We start from the raw sequence: 18,506 nt of genomic DNA, 5'->3' as shown, positions 1-18,506 counted from the left end.
GAATTAAAGGGAAATGGAGATGAAATTTCTAAATTTAACTTTTTGGGCAAATTTACCATTTTAATCCATTTTTTTCTTTAACACATCAAGTGTTAACAGCCAAACAAAAGTCAATATTTATGACCCTGATTCTGCGGTTTACAGAAACACCCCATTTGTGGTCATAAACTAATGTAAGGGCACACGGCAGGGCGCAGAAGAAAAGGAGCGCCATATGGTTTTTGGAAGGCAGATTTTGCTGGACTGGCTTTTAGATGCCATGTCCCATTTGAAGCCCCCCTGATGCACCCCTACAGTAGAAACTCCCAAAAAGTGACCCCATTTTGGAAACTAGGGGATAAGGTGTCAGTTTTATTGGTACTATTTTGGGCTACATATGATTTTTTATTGCTCTATATTAAGTTTTTTGTGAGGCAAGGTAACCAAAAAATTGCACCATTTTTGCATTGTTTTTATTTTTTACAACATTCATCTGACAGGGTAGATCATGTGCTACTTTTATAGAGCAGGTTGTTATGGACGCAATGATATCAAATATGTCTACTTTTGTTTGTTTGTTTCAGTTTTGCATAATAAAGCATTTAAAAAAATTATATATTTTTTATTTTTCTGCCCATCGCCTTGTGCGGGGGCTCGTTTTTTTAAGGAAGAGTTGACGTTTTTTATTGGTACCATTTTTGGGTACATATGATTTTTTTTATTATTCATTATTACACTTTTTTGGCACAGTTTTTATTTATTTATTTTCACAGCGTTCACCTGAGGGGTTAGGTCATGTGACGTTTTTATAGAGCAGATCATTACGGATGTGGCAAAACCTAATATGTATACTTTTTCCTAACTTGTTTTCACACTGGCTTTCCTCTTTCTATGACACAATCTGGCACGATAGAAAACGGATCCGTCCTCCATTGACTTTCAATGGTGTTCAAGACGTATCCGTCTTGGCTATGTTAAAGATAATACAAACGTATCCGTTCTGAACGGATGCAGACGGTTGTATTATCTGAACTGATCCGTCTGTGCAGATCCATGTTGGATCCGCACCAAACGCAAGTGTGAAAGTTTTACAAAATACTGTAATAGCATTTTTGAAACCAAAAAACTATGTATCTCTATTGTTTGAGAGCCATAGCTTTTTTATTTTTTTTACAGATTCTTAGGTAGGGTCTAATTTTTTGTGGGATGAGGTGACATTTTGATTGGTACTATCTTGGGGGGCATATGCCTTTTTGATTGCTTCGTGTTGCACTTTATGTGATGTTAGGTGACAAAAAATGGCTTTTTTGGCACTGTTTTTATTTTATTTTTTTAGGGAGTTCATCTGAGGGGTTAGGTTATGTCATATTTTTATAGAGCGGCAATATGTCTACTTTTTATTTATTTATTTCACTTAACACAATAATAGCATATTTGAAACAAAAAATGTTTGTGTCTCCATGTTCTGAGAGTTATAGTTTTTTTTCTTTTTTTGAGCGATTTTCTTATTTAGGGGCTCATTTTTTGCGGGATGAGGTGACGGTTTTATTGGTACCATTTTGTGGGACATATGCCTTTTTGATCGCTTGGTGTTGCACTTTTTATCAGACGGGGTGGATCATGTGATATATTTTTAGAGCCGGTCGTTACGGACCCGGTGATAACTAATACTTATGGGCAGGGCTAAATGCATCTTGGACGTGGGTAAGGCATGCCGAACCTGAACTATGGCTGAGTTGTGCCGGAAGCCACGGGCGTGGGTAAGCCTGGAGAGGGCGTACCCTATTGGAGTGTGTGAAAAAAGGGGTGGGAGGGAGGGGCAAGTGAGACACACCACCTGAGGGAAGGAATTGGCAGGTATATATAGGGAGCTAACGCCCTGCCCACAAATACAGGCTGAAATCAGCCTTAATACTTATGGGCAGGGCTAAATGCGTCTTGGACGTGGGTAAGGCATGCCGAACCTGAACTATGGCTGAGTTGTGCCGGAAGCCACGGGCGTGGGTAAGCCTGGAGAGGGCAAAAAGACAAGTACGCTATGTTGTCTACACTGGTTTATTCATATTCTTCCAGCCCGCATGACCTATAACGCCAACGACTGAAAAGCTTGAGAAATTTCCCGGTGTGGATTCGGAATGTATCTGTTGAAGCAAGATGACCTCCAGCGCCCCATGGATCGAATAACGTGAGCGGGGACTTGGTGTTTCGAAGCTGACGATGCCGTCCCAATACGGAACGAGTGACCCGAAATGGCTCCTGGGTCGTACCCCAGACCTGCCGCCAGAGAGCGGATGTGGGACGTGAATTGGTTTGAAGTGAGGGGTTTGTTCTTGAAGGGCAGGAGCAGACTGTCAGGAGGCGCTGTCTGCAACAGGGACAATAATTTATTGAGGATCTGGACTGGACACCAATTATTCCGGGTAGGGAAATATTTAATTTCCGTGGATGGCCCTGTCTGGTTTGTTTTGGTTGACGGAATGCTGAGTACATAATAGTTATAGTGCCACGACAGTTGTTCTTTGCGAAGACCGCCGGGTCTCGGAGAGCTGCCAGTGAACTCTCCTGGCAGGAGGAAGCCGTAAAAACTTAGAACATGGCCGCTTGGATGACCGTGCTGGTCAAGGGCCAAAAAGGATCGCCGTCCAGGGCAGAAGACAAATCCCTGAACAGCTTGCCGAACACCGGCTGTCTGCGGGTGGCAGCCTGTTTTGCATTTTCCTGTATTCCCCTGAGGGCCGCCTTGATGACCTGGTTGGACAAGATAGAAGAACAACCCGGATTACTGAGCATAAAATGGAGTTGAAGGCCTGCTAGGTATAATTTGATAGTATTATATGAGAGCTTTTGTTGGGAATGGCAGAAGGCTATGAACGCCAGTAAGTAAGATATTTCGTCGCGGCCGCCCTGAGAATAGAGAAGTCTAAATCTCTCAAACGCTTTCAACCCCGCTTTATAATTCCTGGACATATTTGGGGCTAATGATTGTGTTATGAGGTGTTTTGCTGTTGAGATCAGAGATTCTAATCCATCACTGGGGTGTTGTATGCTGGGATTGTGGCACCCGTGGGGTCCGCGTCGGGCATCTCCTTGCGGGGCTTTGCCTGCTTTTAGAATGATAATGGCCGGAGACGCTTCTAGGAATCTGGGGGAAACATAAAGTAAACTGAATAACGTACCCGTGGGGATAGGATAAGGACCGTGAGACCCCTTGACCATCCGGGAGACTCCTAACTAAGAACCGAGCCCGGATGGCCTGGAGTGGGGTGTGGCGGACTCAATATGACATATGGCGTGGAAACAACAATGGCTAAATTGAAGGTCCAGTTGTCGCCCAGCATTTGGCTCATCCTGGCGGGACCCAGAGGCAAGATAAATGATGTGACATGGTATCAGTGGTAGCTGAACCTGGACGATCTAGGTGACATACACTGTTAAGTTGGCCTGGACGATCCAGGTGACATACAACACTGAACTCGGCCTGGACGATCCAGGTGACATACAACGTTAAACTCGGCCTGGACGATCCAGGTGACATACAACACTGAACTCGGCCTGGACGATCCAGGTGACATACAACGTTAAACTCGGCCTGGACGATCCAGGTGACATACAACGTTAAACTCGGCCTGGACGATCCAGGTGACATACAACGTTAAACTCGGCCTGGACGATCCAGGTGACATACAACGCTAAAGTTGGCCTGGACGATCCAGGTGACATACAACGCTAAAGTTGGCCTGGACGATCCAGGTGACATACAACGCTAAAGTTGGCCTGGACGATCCAGGTGACATACAACATTAAACACGGCCTGGACGATCCAGGTGACATACAACATTAAACACGGCCTGGACGATCCAGGTGACGTACAACATTGATCTTGGCCTGAGTGGTCCAGGCGACAGATAATTTAATTACGCAGTATATGTGGTAACTAAACTGATCGCGCGCCACTGACGAATCTTCCCAGCCAAATCTGCGTCTGGAAAACGGGGAGCCTGCCACGCGCAATTTTGTACCCCTGGCACCTGCTGGCAGAGTGAATCCCTGCCTCCATGCCGAGACACAATTCTGACCTGCAGGGACCAAGTAGCTTACTGGCCCATGTGCTGTTGATTAATATATGTAAATACGCACACCAAAATTGCCCCTGACACAGGCTGGAAGCTGGGCTGCCGCAGCTTGGCGTAACGCCGGCAACAATGCCCACTGCTTCCCACCTGTGCCGCCTCTGCTATATAGCGTCTCTGCTGGGGCAATGATTTAATTATCCCTTTTTTTTTTTTTTTTTAAACTGGGGCGGATATTTCCGAATGGACATGTGGCGCGCTCATGGCCGCTGCAGGGAGGGGAAGGGGGACCCCCGTGCCTGCGACCCTGCTAGGACTGGGATGTGCGGTCCCCAAGTGCGAGCCTGGAGTGGACGGACGTGTGTGCCTTTCAAGGGGAACCTAGACTTGTACTCTTTCCCTAACTAAACATAGCTACCCCCGACTGCCCATTTCCTGCCACCGTAGGAGCTCCGGAAGGCAGAGCGAGCGGTGGACGTGTACAGGAGGGTCATTTCTTCGGCGCTCGGCTGAACATGCCTGTGGAGGCCCGGCGGTCACGTGTGCGTTCCACCGTGAACCGCACGCCATCCGCGAGAAGGGGAGACCGACCCGTGGCCGCAAGTATACGGCACGCTCCATTGGACAAGTACTTACCTGGTGACAGACCGGAAAAACAGTTTAAGTATTGCACTATACCGTGTAGCGAACCGAAACTTTTGAAACAACCGTGATGCTTGCACGTGCCGGCAGCTGGATGTGGCTCCTCTTGAGAACGAAAACTTCTCTCAGGAATGTCGCACTGTGCAGAGAATCGTACTGAAGAGAAAAAAACAGACGTAAGGCTTGCTGGGCAGCTAGGTGTGGCTCTTCCTACAGATGCAAGTGAGACACACCACCTGAGGGAAGGAATTGGCAGGTATATATAGGGAGCTAACGCCCTGCCCACAAATACAGGCTGAAATCAGCCTTAATACATGTGGTTTTTTTCCTTTCTCCTGTTCATTTCTACGTCATGGTTTTACTCAATAATCTCACCGGGGCAGTCTGCACCCACCGCTCTGGTACCTCTCTCCCGACAAACATAACTGCGTTCTTTTCAGGCTTACGTTCCCTTCCTCTGTGGTCTGTTACATTCCATAGGCCTACTTTTCTGTTTAATCCTGGTTCATAATCATTAAGACTGGTCTCCTTTTACTTCTGGTTCGTATTCACTCAGATTGGTCTCCTGCCTCAGTTCACCAAACAGCTCCTCAGCGGAGGTCAGTGGGCCAATAGGAGTAAGTTTCCTGCTATGTTTTCACAAGCTGTTCATTTGTTTGTCACGATAAGAGACTTCTCTTAGCAAACTTGCAATGCCTCAGGCTCTTGTTTTTCTCCCATCTCTGTTTCAATTTCATGTTTACGTTTTATGGTTTGCGGTGGTTAGTGTTTTATGTATGCACGTGCTTCAGATTACTAATGTCTATATTTTCAACACCTGTTGGCAGTTATGTTCCTTAGGCCACCTTCTAGCCAATCTAATCATTCAAGTCGCTGCATATCCCATCAGGTCCGGCTTACATTTTAATTACTTATCGTCACCGCAACGTCATCCCTCTGGCTTCGGGGGCCCTATGACTGATCCAGCCTCATGGCTCCGAGGGCCCCATGACCGTTTTTCATGTTTTGTTTGTTAGGGGTACGACATGGTTGTAGGCTGGTTAGTTTTCCAGCTTTGCTGTTGGAGGGGGTCATGGTTATGCGAGTCCCCAAGGCATTCTGGTGCTGCATAAGTGGTTTATTTAAAAAAAAAAAAAAATTTATCATAAGAGGCTCGCACGAGTGGCTCTTCGCTTATAGGACCTCACGACTGGCATCGTCATTCGTAGTTCGCATGGTCATCTCATACTTGTTCCGCCATAAGAGGCTCGCACGCATGGCTCCCGCCATAAGAGACTCGCACGCATGGCTCCCGCCATAAGAGACTCGCACGCATGGCTCCCGCCATAAGAGACTCGCACGCATGGCTCCCGCCATAAGAGGCTCGCACGCATGGCTCCCGCCATAAGGGACTCGCACGCATGGCTCCGCCGTAAGAGCCTCGCACGCATGGCTCCGCCGTAAGAGCCTCGCACGCATGGCTCCGCCGTAAGAGCCTCGCACGCATGGCTCCGCCATAAGAGGCTTGCTGGAGGGGCTCTTGGCTTAGAGGATTTCACAATTGTCATTGACATTGGTAGGTCATAAGGCCATCTGATACTATTTTCCATGGCACACCTTTCAGAAGTTTTCTTTTGTTCATTTATATTTTACAGATTAGTACTTGCGGTTCATTTCAGCCTCATTTCATTAAGAAGCTTTACCCCATGTCTTTGTCTTTCTAGGTTATCGAGTCCTGGTTGATTACTAAACCCGTTGGGTTAAGCCCCAATCTTTTCCCCAGCCGTCCATAATTCTTAAGGTTCGCATCCCGGCGGCTGCCCGGCCCCATGGGCCCCTGGTGGTTGCTTCGGCCCCATGGCTTCAGGGGTCCGACCAATGGTTGTCTGTCCACCTGTGCAGCTATGCTTTTGGTTTTGAATGACTCACATCTTTACCTGCTTGCCAGCTTATGTTATTTAGGTTTCATTTTAGTTAATGTCCGTTATTATCTCCATTTTCTGTCACGTTTCCCTTCGTCTTTTCAGGTCATGCAGTTGAACTCATGTTGGGGGTCACCTTCCACGTCGGTCAGGTCTTGTTCCTAACAATATTTTGCCTTGCATGTTATTCAGGCCACGTAGTTTATCTTAGGTATCGCCTGCCACATCGGTCAGGCTCATGGTTTAATTTCACCTGCACCTTATTAAATTATAACTTATTATAGTTATAATTCTTCATAAAATAAAATAAAAATCGGCCCCATGGCTTCGGGGGCCCGATGACAGATTCAGCCCCATGGCTTCGGGGGCCCGATGACAGATTTGGCCCCATGGCTTCGGGGCCCGATGACAGCTTCAGCCGCATTGCTTCAGGGGCCCGATGACAGCTTCGGCCCCATGGCTTCGGGGGCCCGATGACAGCTTCGGCCCCATGGCTTCGGGGGCCCGATGACAGCTTCGGCCCCATGGCTTCGGGGGCCCAATGACAGCTTCGGCCCCATGGCTTCGGGGGCCCGATGACAGCTTCGGCCCATGGCTTCGGGGGCCCGATGACAGCTTCGGCCCCATGGCTTCGGGGGCCCGATGACAGCTTTGGCCCCATGGCTTCGGGGGCCCGATGACAGCTTTTTTTTGGTTTTTTTTTACTTGAAACTTTACTTTTTTTTTAATTAAAACCCCTTTTTTTTTTTACTTTATTTCTGTCCCACTCTGGAACTTCAACTTTTGAGTGTCTGATCCCCTCTGCAATGCATTACAATACATCTGTATTGTAATGCATTGCCTGTTAGTGTATTACACTGAGTAATACACTAACAGGTTGCCTAGGAGACGCCTCCTGGGGATGGATCTCCTCGACCCCCGTAGAAGGCAGGTCCCAATGCCGTGCAAGACATTGGACAGCCTGTGCATGGCATCGGGCTGCCTTGTCACCCATCGGGTCCCCGCTACAGCACGAGGGGACACAATGGGCTCTCTCTCCCGCCGCATGCACCTTCTATGCCGCGGTCAGTGCTGACCGCAGCATAGAAGGGGTTAATCCGCCGGCATCTGCTTTTACAGAGATGCCGGCGGATACAGCAGGGGCTCGGCACGCCCGATCACCATGACGTAATAGTACGTCAAAATGCGGCAAGTCACTTGCCGCCATGACGTACTATTACGTCATAAGTTAGAAGGGGCTAAACTTTAAAAAATGAACATATTTTTTTTACATCACCATATTCTGACCCCCATAACTTTTTCTATAGTTATATGTACTAAGCTGTGTGGGGACTCATTGTTCGCAGGACAATGTGGAGTTTTTATTGATACCATTTTGGAGTGTGTGTGACTTTTTGATAACATTTTATAAAAAAAATTTAGGTAAGAGAAGCAATGAAAACATGGCAAATTGGCCATTTTGACCCTTTTTTCCATTACACCATTTTCCATATTGGAAAAATATTTTTATATTTTAATAGTACGGGCGTTTTTGGTCGCGGTGATACCCATCATGTTTATATTTTTTGTTTTTTAGGTATTTATTTTTTTATTATACTGAAAGGGGGGTGATTTAAACTTATATATTTTTAAACTTTTTTTTACATTTTTTGTAATGATTTTGAAGCTCATATATGAGCCTATAAAATGTTTTTTAATTTCTCATTTTGAACAATCATGTATTTTTAAAATGAGTTTATTACTGTCTATTGCTTATTTCTTATGTTGGCCTGCCATCTGGTGGCTAAAATAAGAATTGCAGCATGAATGTTCTGGGTCTCGTCAAAGCAATTACCAACGTCCCCATTGGCCGCAGGGAATGTCGGTAACACTACTTCCTAGTTTTTGATACTTTAGATGCCGTGATCTCACTTGATCATGGCATCTAAAGCCTTTAATTACCGCGACTGGCAATACAGCAGAGACATGTCGGCCGTGACGCCCGCTGCACGAGCGAGCCGGCACAGCGTTTGCCTATTGCTCCAGCGCCGTACATGTACAGCGCTGGTAGTAAAAGGGTTAAGGTAAGATGATGGCAAATGTTGCCCATGTTGGTTATAGTTATTTTCTTTTTGAAATACTGGAGAAAATGGGTTGTTCCAGACATTTTTCTGATGAAGAACATCTCTGATTAAAAATTTGATTGGACAGTGTGACACAGTGAGAGTAATGGTCTGGGAAAACAGGTATTTTCCTCTCAGCGTGTGCTGCTGGACTGATTTGCAGCCAGGTGGGGTCAAATACCGGACTGGATTTTATTTGCTGGTCTGGGTTTTTGGCAGCACCTGGCTGGCAGTGTCAGGAGCCTGGCCATGTAAGGGCTGACTGTCCTCATCGGGTTGAGCCCATGGACACTAATTATGGGGTTTCACTCTGGTAGATAGGGTAAGCGGACGCAGTACAGAGGCAAAAGACAAGTTCTTAACGCAAAACTTCAGTGTTCATTCACATTTGAGGCAAATGCACAAAACAATGCTTTACTTTGCAGTCTTGGTGTTTACTTCACACACAATGGAAAGTACACCTTGGTTTTACTTCACACAAATTGGAAAGTTAATATAAGACAAGTCACCTTGATGTCAGTTCTGCCTCCAGCAGTCCACGGCAAGCTTTAGGGGCCTGTTTCCTCGGCCCATGGGTCTCAGCCCTCCAACCTGGCACCAAGCCTCAGATCCCAACACAGAGACATCTCTGCTGAGCCCAGCTGCCTATTTAAGGACAGCCAGGTGCTGCCAAAAACCCGGACCGGCAATTAAAATCCAGTCCGGTATTTGACCACACCTGGCTGCAAATCAGCCCAGCAGCACATGCTGGGAGGAAAATAGCTGTTTTCCCAGACCATTCCCCTCACTGTGTCACAACAGGGAAAAACATATAGGGGAGTGCAGCAAATTATAGGTTGCTCTGCTAAAATGCTCTCAAATGTCTTGAAGTGGCAACCAAAGCCTGAAAGAGGTGGAAGAAAGCGGGGGCACTACAGTTCGAGTGGATCAAAGAAAAGCCAAAATGGCAAAGGCTCAGCCAATGAGCACCTCCAGAAAGATCAAAGATCTGAAGTTACCAGTGAGTTCTGTTACAATCTGTTACCAGCAAGAGCTCCCCGCAAAGTCCCATTGTTGAACAGGTTAAAATTTACCACGGTACACATTGACTTACCCAAAGAGAAATGGAGCAACATGTTGTGGACTGATGAAAGCAAAATTGTTCTTTTTGGGTCTAGTGGCTGCAGATAGTATGTCAGATGACCCCCAAACACTGAATTCAAGCCGCAATACACCGTGAAGACAGTAAAGCATGCTGGTGCAAAAATTATTATTTTGATTTGATTCAACTTTATTGTCATCATGTATAATACAGGGTAACGAAATACAGTTTGCATCCAATCAGAAGTATTTCCAGATGTACTGATGTATACATATATACAGATGTTATATGGGGATGTTTCTCATACCATAGTGTTGGGCCTATTTATGTCATACGAGGGATCATGGATGAGTTTCAATATAGCAAAATACTTGAGGAGATCATGTTGCCCTATGCCAAAGAAGAAACGCCCTTGAAATAGATGTTTCAACACATCAATGACCCAAAACACACCAGTAAGTGTCCAATTGTCCTGGACTGAAAAACCTGTTCAGAAGTGCCAGAAGTTGGCCAACTTCATTCAACACAGATGTCAAGCAGTTCTCAGAAACAATGGTTAGGCCAGTTTATACAATAATTTTTTAGTTTTTAAAGAAAAACGCTGGCACTGCTACTGGACAAATTGTGTTTCTGTTTTGATTTGGGTTTGTGTAGTATTTCCAGTGCAATTTACATTTATGGAAATAAAAGTTATTATAATGATTTTGAGATTTGCTTTTTTAAACTCACTGCTATGTTTTTATCACTGCTACATATATTGTATGCCGTGGGGCCCTCAAGTGCACACTAAACCTTAATTCACACCTGATGCGTTTGTGTCCACCATAAAACATCTGGTGGCATTAGAGGCAGAGCTTGTTAAGAGCTCATTTGCATTCCTTTCTTCCCAGAGGAGCATGTATGGCCTATAAGTCTCCTCACGCCGTTTAAGGCGCTCTCTCCCCAAGTAGAGATAGCACCCCACCATGTCCAACATAAAGTCACTAGTGAGTTACTGCCATTATATTGATCAGGTCTCTGATGATTTGAAACAGTAGCAAATTGCATAGCTGTATATAAATGTATCCAGCTGGTGTGTCCCACTTATAAACATACAGAGTATAAGCATCTTGTGCGGCACACAACATATGAATGAATTGACCAGACCAGGACCATACAATTTAGAAAATGTATGTTTTCAATGTTTTATTGTGGGTTTTATTTGGATGATTGTCTTAGACAGTGATTAGTTTTTTTTAAATAAATTAGTATTATAGATTGATGCTGTGGGTTACTTGAGTGTCAGTATATTTTTATTCTTAGCATTTATTAAAGGGGTTATCCGAGTTAATAAAAAAAATAAAAAAAACACTTAAAATCCATCAGGATATACATATAATTTGGTTAAGCTTGATTTCATCAAGTTAAAACCCATATTTGCACCTTTTCATGGTCCTGTCATTGTTTGTTTACATGCTGCAGTACATGCTGAGGGGGCGTGTACCAACAAAGCCTGAGCTCTGCCTCATGAATATTTCTGGGCGTGAACAACCTGACCTTCCCCGCCCCCTGCTCTGCACTTTGCATAAAAATAAATAAATACACACACAGGGCAGAAGATCTTCCTGTCACATTGCAGCTGCACAGTTATGTTATTTTACATACATTTCTTTCATGTTTGGTTTTGTTTCTAGTCTAAAAATTTTCTTTCTGTTATTACAGTATATCAAGGAGGACGTATTTGCACTAATTCCAAATTCCGTCACCATAGAAAATGAATGGGTCCGCACCCGTTCCGCAAAATTGCAGAACAAATGCGGACCCATTTGCGGATGTGTGAATGGAGCCTAAGGCTACTTTCACACTAGAGGCAGGATCTATCCAACAGGCTGTTCACCCTGTCGGATCTGCCCTGCTGCTATTTTGCCGTGCCGCTGGACTGCCGCTCTGTCCCCATTGACTATAAAGGGGACGGTGGTGGAGCTATGGATTTTCGACTTTTTATGGTACTTTCACACTAGCGTTAGTGTGATCCGGCAGGCAGTTCCATCGTCGGAGCAGCCCGCCGGATCCGCCATTCAGTGTGACAACTGACAGCATTTGTAGACGGATCCAGGTGCGGATCCGTCTAGAAATGCATTGCAATAACGGATCCGTCTATCCGCTTGTCATGCGGATGGACGGATCCCTCATTTTTCATGTTCTGCGCATGCGCAGACCGGAAGGGCGGATCCGTCCTTCAGTTGTTTTGCAACGCCGGATCCGCACGGCATCTCCGTCATCGGAGCTGTGTGCCTGCTGGATCCGCCAATCAGTGTGACAACTGACAGCATTTGTAGACGGATCCAGGTGCGGATCCGTCTAGAAATGAATTGCAATAACGGATCCGTCCAGCGGCACCGTCAAATAGCGGCAGGGCGGATCCGACAGGGTGAACAGCCTGTCGGATACGTCCTGCCACTAGTGTGAAAATATCATTAGCATTATCTGTATCTAAGCAATATCTATATTATTCAAATATATATTCAATATGGATATTGCTTAGATAAATCCATATATTGGTGGCAGATAAGGATTTTATATAGCTGAATAATGATGATGATGATGATAATAATGATGGCCAATAATTTATTTATATTTCCCAGGGGGTGTTGAATGTGTACTAGTGTGGGGGGGTACGGGGACGACCCAGGGCTGTAATAACGATCCCCAGATGCAGAGGGGAACGTTTACAAACTGCCACCTCTAGCCCCAGTGAATGCAGGAGGGACAAACATACCCTGTGCTGCTGGAGATCACCTCTGGTTTGTACTGCCTCGATCGCATAGCAGAGCTGAGGCGGTGACAAGAGCTGGAGGGGGAAGGGCACCAGAGGCTCTGACGTTCCGTTTACACAGCCTGGACACTCCCTCAAGCAGAGAGACGCTTGTAAACGGGACGTCAGGTGTAACATGACCCTGAACTGAACTGGCCAAACAGTGATAGATAGGTGATGAAAGTGATTTTAAGAATCTTTCACTGGTCTACAATAAATGCAATTAGAATAGATTTATTTAAGTCGGATAACCCCTTTAAGTTTTGAAGAGAGTGCATTCGTTATCTGGAATCCCTGTTCCAAACAGTGAGCCAGGCTTGGCCAGTTTTGATTTTGTCATTACCTTAAATCCAGGTTTCAAAAACCGAAAAGCTGGCACCCTTTCTCAAAGTTTTCTGCAACACCATGTGGAGACTCCTGTACCTTTTCCTCTCATTACTCCTGATAAAATTGTGGATTGTGGGTTAATGCAGGACATTTCTGATTTACTCTTTCAGGCCAAGTCTTAGGCACCTCCAGAGACAGTATCTCAAGTGTTGTTTGTTCCTACAAATATTAAGTCCCCTGTTGTTTTAGAATGTCATGGTAGCAAGATGGCTGGTGATCTAGGTATCTCTAAGATGTATAAGACCTGATCTTGATCTGTTTGGTGGCCAGCCATGAGGAAAGACGGGAATAAGACACCAAGGTGGTAAGGTGGTACCAAGGTGGTAATTGTGGCCTTACCCTTTGGTTACTTAAGACCCCAAGGGACCATTGATGCACACATTAATGGACTTTATTGTTAAGTTGCCCAAATCAGGGGCCGAGATACAATTTAGGTAGTTGTTGACAAGTTCAGCAGTGAGTATGTTAAACAGGTTTGGCTTTGGGTTTAGCCTAAGGGCGTTATCCTGGCAGTGCCCTAGTATTCACCCTTTAATCCTTATAAAGGGATCTGGACTTTGCTGCAAGCGAGCCTCCAGGCCGCTATCTCCTGGAGCATTATTTGTATGACTGACACCTGACCCAGGGGGACACCAAGTGATCAGGCAAAACTGTAGTCAGGGACAGGCCAAGATCAGGGCAGGCAGAGTATGAGCAATCCGATAAACCGCCTTAGTACCCAAAGGTGACCAGCCATTGGCTGGTGTGAATTAGAATGCACGTGCACTGGCCCTTTAGTAGCCAAGAAGCACAATACAGGCCTTGCAGCAAGAAGCAGACTGCTGCCTGCTGAGATGACTCAGGTGACTGGGCCCGCTGCAAGGGTGCAGAAGATAAATGGCAGGTCCGGACCAGTGGAGAAGACAGGTTAATAAAGCAGCCCCCCAGGGGAGAGTGGGAAGGAGAAAGCATGGGCCACAAATGTGACTTATGCCTTTGTCTGGATTATCCTCTGCTGATATGCAGGCTAACAAGTGCAGAGAATTTATGGTATACCAGAGAAAACATTATGACTGACAGTATTGTACACAGTTTGTAGTTAAGTTTTGGAAAGTTTTGTGTGTTCATTTAAGTATTGCACTTTACTTGTCCGCCACTTACTGTATCACCCACAGACTAACAGTCAGATTTAGTAAATGAACCATTAATGCAATATCTCCAGTATTGATTAGTCTCAGTTGCTGCTGTGGGCAGAGTTTGCTTCTAATAACGTGTCGTGCATCTACTAATGTCTCTATTATTTTGTAATTGTGGTTTTCATTCCAAAGCATCTTCAGTTTCTGGGTTTTTGAAATTCAGAGAGAGGATCAAGAAGCCAAAGTCGGAGGAAGGTCCATGGGGCTGTAAGCCCAACTGCTGTTTGTTCTAAATTCAAGTCCGATCTCCACCACGGCCACATAAGTTTAAAGTAGGAGATACATGTAGGAGCTAAGAGTGGTTGTCTACCAAGAACATCAGGCTAATAAGGCTGGGTTCACATCTGCGCTGACAGATTCGTTTTAAACAGATCAGTTTAGTGGGGTTTTTTTTTACACCGTAAAGCTTAAAAAGGATTTAAACAGATGGACATTATCTGGTTTTTTTCAGGATCCGTCTAAATGGATGGACATTATCCAGTGTTTTAACTGATCAAAGTATTAATTTTAGGCTAGTTTTACACTAGCGGCAAGGAACTCCGGCAGGCTGTTTCGGCGGGTTTACAGCCTGTCGGATCCGTGTTGCCGCTAGTGCACGTGTGACCCCGGACTACCGCTCCGACCCCATGGAATATAATGGGGGCGGGCCGTAGTTCCGGCGGCAGCACGGCAAACATGCCGAGAGGCGGACGGAATACAAGTACGCCGGAACTCCGGCCCGCCCCCATTATAGTCAATGGGGCCGGAGCGGTAGTCTGGGGGCACGCGTGCACTAGCAGCAGCACGGATCCGACAGGCTGTTTACCCGCCGGAACAGCCTGCCGGAGTTCCTTGCCGCTAGTGTGAAAGTACCCTTACATCTGTTTTTTGACGGACCAGGCAAAAAAATGGACAAATTTGTTTCGGTTTACATCCTTTTTGTTCCGGTTTTAACGCACCAAATTGTGTTTTTTTAATTATGTTAATTATTTTTTCATTTAATTAACTCCCCCCCTCCTCTTCCCGAAATGTGTTTCCGAAGGATATAAATGAAACATAAAGAGTTCTCATTCCAGACACACTGTACAACCTGAACCCACTAGTTGCAATGAAGGTGCTTTCTGCTCATGTAATGTTGTCTTTGGAAACATTATTTTCTGTTTTTCTGTCCCTGAGCCAGAAAATAAAAACAGAAAATCAAATGTAGATGTGAACCCAGCACGAGAAAAATATGTGGAAAGTTGGGTTCTCGGTTTATGGCCCTTTCAAAATACAATTTTTTATTTTTTTATGTTGGATTTGTCTTTAATTGTTCCCATTTTAAGCATGTGTCTCCCTTTAAGGTCTGTTCATAGATATCCAACCTGTTCTTGTCTCTGGTCAGCCTCAGGCTTCGTTCACACTTCAGTTGACTCAGACATGTGCAGTCCATGTTCCCTACAGACAGCACATATACCCATTGACTTAATGTGTTTGTTCATACATTAGACTTTGGTCTGTGATGCTGTCTAAACACGCCCATTGGAGTTTATGGGTCCATGAAAAACCACTGACACAATCCATGTTCTGGCAGTGGTTTTTCATGGACAATTAGTAAGAGATGCTCTGGAAATTAATTTTCAGCAAAGGCAAAAAACGGACACACGGGCAAAACACCGATTTTTTTTTTTAGGGATTGAACTATGGATGTATTTTCCACAAATATCAAGCAGACATGGAAAGGTGAACAAGGTTGTAGTATGTAGTTCAGAAGATCCTTGAGTAACTTGTTCAATGAAAGGGTTGAAGGAAAGTTCTGGGTAACAGCTCCTGTAGAAACATCTGTGCTGAGAGATTGATAAGAGCCATTTATGCAACAAATCCAGGTAAATTCAGGATTAAGACCTCTTCTGCCAGTCCTGAAGGGAGAATTATGTTGCAGACATCAGGGCTTTCCCATTGTCTCATCTTCTCCTGTTTACTGACATTGTTTGGGGCAGTGGCTGTGAATCCTCATTTGGTTCCTGTCATCTACTACTGAGTTTATCTCTATATATTTCGGCCTGCCAGAGTTAATACATGCTTTAGAATATAATTCTTGTGACTATTCTACAGTAAGTCCAGGGGGTATTTAAGTACCTTACTATTATCATTATTAACATTTGTAGTAATTTTTAATCTGTATCCCTCTGCTGTGTGCACCCAACATTTGAGTTTTTTTATTGTCCTCTTTTGACAGGTCAATACGAGCTACAAAGCCATCAGAGCACACTACAATCCTGGCTGTGGTTCCACGTGTGTAAGTTACTAAACGTGGTTTAGATTTTACATTTTATTTAATATTTTTTTTTGCATTTACCTGAGAAAACAGGATCCAAAATGAATATGGTTTTATCTAGAGAAAGGTGTTAATGATCACTGGACAAGGCCTGATGATGTATCAGGCAAATTGTGTCAGCATTTGAACACCATTTTTAATGGTTACTTATACATTTAGTCTACAACAAATGTTAAAGAAGTATTCACTCTTCAGTGAAGAAAGACTATGCATTGTATATAATATATTCTTAAGGGGCAGTATAATCAGGACAACTCTTGATAAGGTCAGGATCCTCGCTTTTATATCGCCTATGTAGCTGGTTCAGCTGCACAGGGGCCCAGAGAGGGAGGGGGGGCCCTGATTAGGACTTACTGTGAATCTGCTGCCTGTTCTGCCTATACTCCATAGCTGAAGGACCTGTGATGACATCATAGTCATGTGATATTTTCAACACTGGAAGTGGTGATAGGACCTGTGATGAGGTCACCATCATGTGACCAGTACAGAAAAAGGCAGCGCTCAGCAGTGGAGACCTGTGAAATGCTGGGAGATGTGGTTCTCCCCTATTAAACCTCCTCCCTGCTTAGTGGGAGGGAAATATGTTATTTAACTGGCCTGGGGCTGAAGGGAGGGGATGGGTGTTATTTACATGGGACTGTATGTTACAGATGATTAGGGGGAGATGACTGGTGTTATTTACATGGGACTGAATATTAGAGAGGACTTGAGGATAAGGAGTAATGTTATTTATATGGGACTATGTGTTGGAGGGGATGAAAGAGGGGATTTAACTTATTTACATGGGACTATATGTTATAGAAGACTATAAGGAAGAGATTATTTACATGGGACTGGAGGGAGAGGACTGGTGTTATTTAAATGGGACTGTATATTACGGAAGACTGTAAGGAAGAGAGGTTATTTACATGGGACTGTATCATATAGAAGACTGGTGGGAGAGGACTGGTGTTATTTACATGGGACTGCATGGTATAGAAGACTGGAGGGAGAGGAGTGATGTTATTTACATGGCACTGTATTGTATAGAAGACTGTAGAGAGAGGACAGTCATTATAATTTATGGAGGCACTACAGAGAAGATTATAACTCCAGGGGGTACTGCAGAAGGCATAATAATTATAGGGGGCACTGCAGGGAACATTACAAATACTATGGGCAGTGGTGGCGGGCCTTAGTACTGAGGGCTCCATATGAGTGCCTTATAGATTGGTCTTATTTCTATTAGGGGTGCTTTATTAGTACTGAGGGCACTGTAGGGGTACCGGGAACACTGCTAGGGCTGTAAACAAAACAGCCCTTGTCCTATGCTTTACAGCACAGGCCAAGGGAGAGCATCAGAGTATGAAATGTCAGAGGGGCTGAGTGGGGGGAGAAGGAGATATGTCCGGGTTCAGCTCTGAACCCAGACAGCTGCTTTAAAGGGCATCTGTCATCAGTTTTGAACCTACAAAACTGTCTGACTTGTTCCATGTGTGCTTGGCAGATGAAGACATCTGTGTTGGTCCCATGTTCATATGTGCCCGCATTGCTGAGAAAAATGATGTTTTCATTTATGCAAATGATCCTCTAGGAGCAACAGGGGTGTTGCCATTACACCTAGAGGATCTGATTTATTTTCAACTGCCGCTCCCTGTCTACTTTGACAGGGCCTGGCAGTGAAAATGTCATCACAACTGGTCATGTCAAAGTGCAGAGGGGCGTGGCAGCTACAGAGAGAGCGGAGCCTCTAGGAGTAATCGTAACGCCCTTGTTTGCATATAATAAAACATCATTTTTCTCAGCAATGCGGGAACATATGAACATGGGACCAACACAGATGTCTTCAGCTGCCAAGCGCACATGGAACAGGTGAGCCCTTTAATTGTGCAAGCTTATGAGGGAGTCCTGAGGGATAGCTGAAGGCCTAGGGAGCAATTTACCATCCGCTATTTAAAAAATATGGACTTCAGTGGGGGGGGGGGGGGGGGGAGCCGGCTCTAAAGTGCCTAAGGCAGTATAATATCTAAATATGGCCCTGGCTCCACAGCAGCAGCACGATGTAGTGTCAAACATCACACTGCTACTGTGAAGCGGGGA

General features: G+C 45.0%; 1 protein-coding gene across 4 annotated transcripts in view; it reads left to right on the top strand.

Moving 5' to 3' along the window:
• The window catches only part of PDE8B (phosphodiesterase 8B), a 327,461-nt gene that overhangs the window by 248,823 nt on the left and 60,132 nt on the right, over positions 1 to 18,506 (top strand). For all 4 annotated transcript variants that reach the window (XM_040421398.1, XM_040421397.1, XM_040421396.1 and 1 more), the window contains exon 4: positions 16,329 to 16,388. In XM_040421398.1, coding sequence (XP_040277332.1) covers positions 16,329 to 16,388 — 60 coding nt within the window. The remainder of the gene's footprint in view (positions 1 to 16,328; positions 16,389 to 18,506) is intronic.

The sequence above is a fragment of the Bufo bufo genome, chromosome 2 (genome assembly GCF_905171765.1).
Source record: "Bufo bufo chromosome 2, aBufBuf1.1, whole genome shotgun sequence".
Taxonomy (NCBI): Eukaryota; Metazoa; Chordata; class Amphibia; order Anura; family Bufonidae; genus Bufo; species Bufo bufo.
The sequence above is the reverse complement of the archived record's forward strand: the minus strand, read 5'-3'. Positions and strand labels throughout refer to the sequence as shown.